A 9,343-nucleotide genomic window follows, 5' to 3' on the forward strand; every position below is an offset into this window, starting at 1 on the left:
TGCTTAATAAATTATTTATTTATTTAAAAATTGTTTTATTAACATTCCTTTCCTTTCTGTATAATGGCGACACAGGTTCTTGGAAATGGCAGGTAATTATTATTTATTATAATAGGGTCATTTGCGAAAAATACAGTATAAAAATCATACTGATTCACTGGTAATAAAAATATACTGTAGCAGATTATCAAGCTAAAGTTTACACAGGAGTTTTTTCTTACAACCTGATCAAGTTAACTGCGCACCTGACCACAGTGACGTCACATCGACGTTCTGGTACGGACGGGAACGCGGGGAGGTGTGCGGCTGATGCGCAGTTAGCTTGATCGGGTTGTATACAGGGAGGAGGGAGTTATCTCAACCCTTACACAAAGAAACTTGTAAGTTTTAATTTCCAAATAGCTTCACAGAGCAAAGTATGTAGTTAAATACAAGAACTTGGGGCGAATCGATCTCGAAATTAAAACTGTCAAAAACGTAACTTTGTCTAGAAAACAATTCTAATCTCGAATGCTTGTGATGTGACGCAATGAGGGCTATCGTTTTAGCGCTCACCAGTTGGCGCCACTGTAGAGTAAGGTCCTGTCACTTGCTAGTAGCGAAGACAGTGGCGCCAACTTGTGAGCGCTAAAGTGGTAGGAGGACTATCGCATTTGCACTCATCAAGATGGCGCCACTGTAGAGTAAGGTCCTGTCAATCGCCAGGGGTGTCAACTGTTAAGTATAAAAACGATAGCCCTCATTGAATTTGCTACGAGTATACTTTGTATAGAGGGGCCAACACCCGTATTCACAAACGATGCTTGCTAAGTGAAGCAGCAAATCGAATGCGCAGCGTTGAATAGAGCTCTGTGATTGGTTTGTGTGTCACCCTGTGCGTCCACTCGCACTGTGAGACCTCATAGTAATGTTTGTGAATACGGGCGTTTGTTTAAATGACATATAGAGGGGCTAAGTAGTTTTCGCTCAAACAGAGCGACAGAGTTCAGAGAATCAGAGTGACTTACAAAAAATGCCCCAACTTGTAACTATTTTTTAGTCATAGGCAATATCTTTTAGGCATAGGCGATTTAGATAATCAATATCCGCAAAATATTGTAGATTAGCACATTTATATGTATTGCATATTGGAGTCCAAAATAAAATCTCTTGAAAATGAGTTAGTAGGCTTATTATAATCCATATCTAATCTCAATGTAAAGCCAATTTTACTATTTACAAAATGACACTAGAATTATTACAATAATCTTAATTATTTATTACAATGTATGAGCAAATGCCACTGAATATAGGCACTTAAAATTTAGAAACTAAATTATAACTTTTGACTCTTACAAAAAGAAGAGTATTATAAGTTTTAGAGACATGGTTTCGTATGAACCGATGTTGATTGTCTTTTTGTTTGAAATTTAACCATCCATCCATTGGTGGCAGGTCCGAATTAGTCATTAAACATATCGATTTAATATGTTGTGCCTAATACAAAAAACAATCGTTTCTTGGCTACAAAGTGTCTTAACACAGTCAATATCAATTTTTTAGGGAAGCAACATACTTTCTTAGAGTCCTTACTATGGCTTTTTAACCTTCACTGGTTCCGGGCACTGACACCACGGTGTAGCTGCTTTATCACACAACAATTCCACGTTTAACACGGTGATGGGAAGTTCGTCAATGGTGACCGTGTGGGTGCTCCACAGTTTGTATTGCACGTTGTGGAGGCCTGTCAATCGGTCTCTGCGTCGCGTGACCTCGCGCTGGTTGAAACACTTCCGCATGTCACGCCTGCGGTATGTTTTGTCATGGATGTGCCTGAAAATTGTTGATAATCATGAGGTATAAATCATTGTTATTAGAAATTTGACCTTTTATAATATTTAAAACATGCATTAGAACTTGACTAACTATCCAACAAAACATCTGACAATCCTTTCTGAGAAATATCATGGGATTAAGATATAGGAGAGGATAAGTAAAGTTTATTCAGGTTATTCCTCGTGTGGGACCCGCAGACAAAGCAATCCCATCAAAAACAATACTTGTCAAAAAAACCAAGTCTCGCAACTCAGTTGTTCTACGGTAAAAAGTTGTGAGATCCATGTAATACCAAGTCCAGGTCAGGAAATCTTTAACGTTTTACATAAATATATTGACTTGGCCATCGCACTAAATAATTTAATTTACACGTGTTTTCATGCGATGGCCAAGTCAATATATTTATGTAAAACGTTAAAGATTTCCTGACCTGGACTTGGTATTACATGGATCTCACAACTTTTTACCGTAGAACAACTGAGTTGCGAGACTTGGTTTTTTTGACAAGTATTGTTTTTGATGGGATCTCATTTCTTTTTGTATTTTGTAGACAGCAGTTATGTATCTAGAAAACTGGACCGAAATTGAAAAATTTTACTCGACTTGGCGGTTGCACTACCGTGCCCCCAAATCTCATTTCTTTTTGTATTTTGTAGACAGCAGTTATGTATCTAGAAAACTGGACCGAAATTGAAAAATTTTACTCGACTTGGCGGTTGCACTACCGTGCCCCCAAATATTTTAGTTTTTCCTTGATTCATACACCAAACACTACTTATATTCCAAATTTGAAGCTTCTAGGTCTGCTAGAAGTGCCTTAGAGTTTTGATGATCGGTGAGTCAGTGAGTCAGTGAGTCAGTCAGTGAGTGACAAAATTAAGTAACTTTGACCCGTTATAATTCTTAAACTACTGGTTCAAATTGAATGAAATTTTAAATATACCGTGTCTTTACAATGCCTGCATAGCCAATGAAAATTCAGCCTTCTAGTTTTATCCACAACGAAGTTACAGGCAGTCGAAAATGGCCTGAATTGCTTCGAGAAAAGGATGGTACGGCCGTGCCGCTTGCTTTTTTGCTCGACTTGGTGGGGGCACTGCCGTGCCCCCAGATATAATGTTTACCGAATAAATTACCAATTGTATTTGAAGGTGTAAACGGTGTGTTTGCATAGATAAAATATTTGCATTTGTAATTAGTAGGTACACGGGCAAAGTGGCAACTTATGTTATTGTGAAAAAAGGTGGTATTTTTTTAGGCCATTATAAATACACTAGCTTTCCGCCCGCAGCTTCGCCCGCGTGGAATTTTGTCTGTCACAGAAAAACTTTATCGCGCGCGTCCCTGTTTCAAAAACCGGGATAAAAACTATCCTATGTTCTTTCCCGGGACTCAAACTATCTCTATGCCAAATTTCATCAAAATCGGTTGCGAGGTTTAAGCGGGAAAGCGTAACAGACAGACAGACAGACAGAGTTACTTTCGCATTTATAATATTAGTTGGGATTTGTTAACCCACATAATCCGGATTATAGGCTTATCTAATAAAGTTATAAATAAACATAAATATTCAATTTGTTATTGATATCTAACTACTGTTTATCAGAGGAAAATAGTTATTTAGCAGATTAGGCATTAGGCGTAGCTATGGATTTGATAAGCAGTAGGTGGGTAGGTAGGTTCATTATATTGTTACGTATAAATTGTGACGTAATTTTGACTCTAACTGGGGCAAAAAGTAATCAAGGGTATATTTATTTGAACAAAAACAATAACATATTCTGCTGCATGAAAGTCTGTAGGTATTCAATAAATAATTGAGTACCTAAGTATTCGAAAAGAAAAGTATTGTTGTAACATTTAAAAATTGAAGAAATTGTACCTGAAAGTATTTTCTGGTCCTGTAGTAATATTAGCTGGTCTTGTAACTTTCAACCGTGCGTCTTTTAGTCGCACATAGAATTCATCGTCTTCCAGTCCCCAGCCCCAGTAGTTATTTGACATTCCGTCAACTAGCTCGTAGTCCTCTCTTTTGACTAGCAATATCCCACCAATGAATGTTTCGTAATGATATTTTGGATGAGTTTGCGGAGACGAGATGTGAAAAGGTCCTGATGCAGGATAATCGTACTTCAAGTCGTCATTTACAGGAAGTAAATCCACGTCATGCATTGCAATGTAGTCGTAATCGTTCCTTGTGTACAAAAACCCAACATTTATCAGCGATGCACGGTTGAATCGATTGCTATCTTTTTGCTGCACCACAAATATGTGAAACGGTATATTCTGCTTGTTTAAAAAGCCGTACATGTGTGGCACAAACTCTAAGAGCTCCTCGAAGCGATCTCTGAACGGCACGAGTATTGCTAAACGTTTTTTATTCGGCACTTTCGATGAGATCTGCTGTATTATTGGTTTAGGTAATGCCTGTTTTTCTGTGGAAATAACGCTCATTAAAGTCAAATTATGCGAGAGTAACGTACTTAGCTTTCTAAAGATTTAATATTCAATGAGTATCTCACCTGATTGTATCGGTAATGAGGCTAAATAGCAGCCCATAATAAAAGTTATGCCCAAGCAAAATGCAAGGCATCGTGAGGCACTTATTCTATATCCCATTAAATCAACACTTCCGTACATACAAGTCGACGTCAAGTGTTAGCACTCCGATGCATAATTTTCAAGTAATCATCACAATTTCATTAATAAATTGTGATAAAACATTTGCACGAAACCCGACAGGAATAAAACCAAATTTGACATCCTCATCTGTGTTTGACATTGACAATCCAGCTGAGCACACAGCCACAGACCAGAGTAAACACAGACAGAACACAAATACCACACAGACACAGCTGAGCCTGAGCTGACTGGTTTTTTTAGGGTTCCGTAGTCCTGACAAGGAACCCTTAGGCCCAGAGCAGACGGTGTGAAACGCAACTGCAACTGCTAGTTACTTTTGAGTTGAAACTTTCAAACTGGTCGCGTTATGTGTGGTCTCTCAACGGACGCTATGGCAGAAACAGAAACTTAGATGCAACCACAGAATAAGTAATAGTACAGGTACAGAAGGATTACTCCGCAAGACGATTTAAATAAATGCGAGTCTTGCTACGACGCGATACAGTGGAATTCAGTTCGCACAGCACTACGTACCTACAATTTAAATTCACCTACAAGTTTTGTCTCTTTCTATCGCGTGTCTCTGAGCTCTTCTTACGCTGCTAGGGTTGCTATGCTGTCTAGTGAAAAAATGGAATTAATCTACTTAGGTATTTGTAATGAGGTACGTATATAGGTAAGTATTAGTGTTATTTTACCTTTGTAAAAATAACATTTTAAATATACCTACTTAGGATAAAAAAGTACTTATTTTAATACAATGTCTTTATTCACCTATTTTAACATAAGACAAATAAATTAAACATACCTACTATCACAGAAGAAAGAATGACATCATACCTATAGCCTGACCAGGAACATAAAAACCCTCGCCATGTTGCGGAAAATTAATGGTACTAATTTCTTTTAATGGCAACAGTAACTGAAAACTTCATTGACATGTCACCTTACATGTCAGTCTATTGTTGTCAAAGTGTAAACAAACTTTATAATAAATGTGCGCAATTGATTTTGTGAATTAAATTGCTAAAATATTTTTATAGTCGTGAAAGAAAAGTGGTTCACAATGTGTTAAAGTATTTGTCGAAGAGAAATACTAAGGGTTCGGACAATATTTTCATTGAATAATGTTTCCGACTAAGGTTGTCAAATTGACTGACATGTTTATCGTATAGTACAGTCAACTATGAAAATTAGCTGTGGTTTGTTTCAACTACCTATTTTAAAGTTTTTTGTCACTTTGTAAGTGTTGAATTTTATGGAATTGGGAAAGAAGTACCGAGTTTGAAGCGTTCATGAGCAGACATTGTAGTTGAATATTCAAGTTTAGAATTTGATTATTGATGAATAATAATAAAATCCTACTTGCTCGATCGATGGTTTCATTTAATTTATTTAAACCAATTTACCTGTCTTATAATATTTTTTGTTAATTTATGAAAATATTAAATTAGCCCATAATCCTGAATCCTGATACATAAAGTTAGCCTATTAATTTAATACAGGTACGACTGTACCCAGTGTTGCACTATCAAATGCAATGAGGATCAGTATAGGTGTACCAGAATCTCATGGCAAATAGGGAAAATAAACTTTGTTGAGAGCAATACTGGGGAAATTGGAATAAACGATCTTGATACTGTTTAATTTTTTACTTTTATGACTTTAATATTAATGAACATGCAGTACGAATATACAGTTTAGGTAGGTATGTGTATGAAGAATGTTGTTATACATCGGGTTTTTAACATAAGAAAATGTCTTGAAAAATAAATAAATCGTATATTACTTTAAGTAACTAATTTTAATATGCATCATACTTATAACTTATCACTTCATTCAGAACTAGAAAACGATTCTAAGAACTCCATTTGCATTTCTTGTTCTTCAATAGATGATCAAGATAAAGAGGTATTGTAAATACATTGCTCTTCCAGCATTTCAAAAAACATTATATTTCTCTGAATGGGATTAAAATATAGACCAGAACTAAAAAGATGGTGAAGTTTTTTTTTAAATCCATCAAGAAATGTCTGAGAAATTAATTATTACCTACATATTTTCGCGTGGAACTGAAACATAGGCGGTGCCGTTCTTTTTGTATATGGCCAAGTCTGGGATATTTTAAAAAAAGGTTACAAAATTTTACTAAGAAAAAATCTTGAGTGACCCTAGCTGAAAAATTAAAAACTTCTAGATTTAAAAAAAAATGATCTGTCAACAGCACTGGACCAGAGGGGTGATTTACTGTTTGTACTCCGAATGACTGTCGTGAATACACCGATCAAATTGGCGAGAATATTTGTTATGCGCAACTTTAGGGCCACAAGCCGTGCGTGCCACAAAACAAAAACTTTAGGGCCCTGTAACTTCTTTATTTGTAGAGATATTTTCATGATTCTTTCACAATTATTATTAGTTTTACTTATATTTATTTCAAGTTTATTTAAAAGAAAAAAATTGGAAACTTTTCCATTATTCAATATTGCTTGATGAAATCTTTTTCAATTTTCTTTTCATGGTCATAACATTTTGACCATTCTTCTATACCAATTTGTGAGATACACCTGAAAACCCCGATAAAGTAGCTATTAAGTAATAATAATATAAAAAACATAACCCTCCTGACGCAGTTGGGTAATAAACTAATGTATCAAAACATTTTAGTTCAACTTACTGTCAACTCGACGACGGGCTTTAAAATCAATGATTGACTTTGAATTATGCCTTATTTTACAATTCACATTGAAAACAATATGAATTGCTTGAGCTTTTTCGACTTTTTCACAAAAATAACAAATAGTCAAGAAGAGATTACAAAATTTTTGCAGCGGCTGACAGATTTCATAATTTTCTTTGACAGGTGACAATAAAGCCATAGACAATTGCCATATGAAAAACACACTTTTCCAATATTTTTGTTTGCCATGAGATTCTGGTACACCTATACTGTTGTAGAAAATTCAATAAAACTAGTATCTACGTTAATCTTTAAGACATAAGAAAGATATATCTTTTTGAATTATCCAAATCGGACCATTACTTACGAAGATATTAAGTAATAAACATAGGCCGTTTTTGCTGCTAAAAGTCAACGTACGCAGGACCGCGTGACGTCATTATATCCGAATCGAGCGCAGCCGGCGTACTATTTGGATGGAAAATATTTTTTTCCAGCTAAACTATCCGTTTTAGAAAAAAACTTTTAATAACATTTATTCATCAGATTAAAGTAACCTATCGACCAGTAATTTTTAAAAATAAAAATTGTGAATAATAAGTATCGCTATGTCCAAAAACCACATTTTCATAGGATTCGATGCAATGCGGAGACGCGGTTGGGGTGAGTGTAACTTAATAATTGTTTGTATTGAACATAATAATACATAATATGATGCTAATAATACCCAGTTTCTGGCCTGGGGGGGGGGGATAAGTCACACCCAGCTTAGCCTTACTCAGCTTCTGGCCTGGGGGTAGGGGGGGGGGGTCAAGTTATACCCAGTTTCTGGCATTTCTGGCATGGGGGGGGGGGTGTCATACCCAGCTTCTGGCCGAAGGGGAGTCATGTCCAGCTTATGCTTATGGCCTGGGGGAGGGGCAAGCCTTACCCAGCTTCTGGCCTGGGGGGAGGGGGAGGGGTCAAGTCATACCCAGTTTCGGGCCTGGGGGGGGGGGGGGGGGTAAATCCTACCCAACTTCTGGCCGAGGGGGAAGTCATGCCTAGCTTATGACCTGGGGAGAGGAGGGGGGCGGGGGAGTCATACCCAGCTTCTAGGCTAAGATTAAATAGATTTCCAGGAGGGAGAGAGCAGCTGTCCTTTCCTGCAGCAGCTGGCCCGCCCATGGGAACGGCGAATAGATAGGTAGGTACGTAGGTTTAACTCAAAAAAACTAAATAACAGGTAGGTATTGCGTGTACCTACATCGAAATTATCATCATAGCAATGTCTTGTAGCCTAGGCAGAGTGTATCTGCCTCAGCTATACCTTATTCTTAGAAGTAAATAAATTAATACTTACATTTTTATATTTTACTTGCAAGAAGACAACACTTATGAACACTTTATTTGAAGAAATCGCCAAATATACCACCGCGGAGACCCCAATCGCGTCTCTGCGTTCCATTGAATCGTATGAGCGTATGGATTTTTTGCGTTATTTTTCACAATTTCTATTTTTTAAAATTACCTATCGATAGCTCTCTTTATTCTGATGAATAAATGTCATTAGAAGTTTTTCTCTAAAACTGATAGTTTGGCTAGAAAAAAATATTTTCTATCCACGCAGTACGCCGGCAGCGTTCGGATCGGATATAATGACGTCATCGTCCCCGCGCCGGGCGGTCCGTGAACTTTTTTAGTAATTTGGCCATAACTTCGTCAATTTTTGTCGTAGAACAAAAATTTTTGGACTGTGTATTAAGGATTTCTTAGCCCTATAAATCTGCATTCACAGCTAAAAATCGAAATGATCCTCATTGACGCGCCTCTATGCCAGGGTTTTTATGTTCCTGGTCAGGCTATACATACTTATACTTACTACGCAAACACGAAACGGCTACATCCTAGAACGAGAGGCGTCACACTATGGATCGAAATTGCGATTTATGGACATAGCGATTTTTTTCTCAATTTCTATTTGAAAAAATTACCTATCGATAGGTTACGTTATTCTGATGAATAAATGCTGCACAAGTTTTTCTCTAAAACCAATAGTTTGGCTGGAAAAAAATATTTTCCATTTTCGTTGTATGGAATGAAACATAAAGTGGTCGATTTCGACTAAGCCTTGACAGATTTTGCTTTGAATCTACTTGGGCCTTGATCTATGGCTTGTTCACTATAATCCTACACTAACAGCGCGCGCACAAAGTTGCCCGTTCAGAAGTTATGAGGTTCCGAAAA

At 36.9% G+C, this 9,343-nt stretch overlaps 1 protein-coding gene across 1 annotated transcript; it reads right to left on the reverse strand.

Moving 5' to 3' along the window:
• Positions 1 to 4,572, reverse strand: LOC135083798 (beta-1,4-galactosyltransferase 7). Its single transcript, XM_063978545.1, has 3 exons — positions 4,338 to 4,572; positions 3,698 to 4,250; positions 1 to 1,812 (listed from the first exon to the last, which is right to left on the reverse strand). The coding sequence occupies exons 1-3, from the start codon at positions 4,453 to 4,455 to the stop codon at positions 1,572 to 1,574; spliced, it is 912 nt and encodes a 303-aa protein (XP_063834615.1). The 5' UTR covers positions 4,456 to 4,572; the 3' UTR covers positions 1 to 1,571.
• Positions 4,573 to 9,343: the final 4,771 nt, after the last annotated feature.

Source organism: Ostrinia nubilalis, chromosome 24 (genome assembly GCF_963855985.1).
Source record: "Ostrinia nubilalis chromosome 24, ilOstNubi1.1, whole genome shotgun sequence".
NCBI lineage: Eukaryota > Metazoa > Arthropoda > Insecta > Lepidoptera > Crambidae > Ostrinia > Ostrinia nubilalis.

Excerpts from the sequence above, each read along its gene's own strand:
- LOC135083798 (XM_063978545.1), bottom strand. The coding sequence starts at position 4,455 with ATGTACGGAAGTGTTGATTTAATGGGATATAGAATAAGTGCCTCACGA. Across the intron at positions 4,251-4,337 it reads CTCATTACCGATACAATCAG|AAAAACAGGCATTACCTAAA; the intron begins GTGAGATACTCA and ends TTATTTCCACAG. Across the intron at positions 1,813-3,697 it reads GGACCAGAAAATACTTTCAG|GCACATCCATGACAAAACAT; the intron begins GTACAATTTCTT and ends AACAATTTTCAG.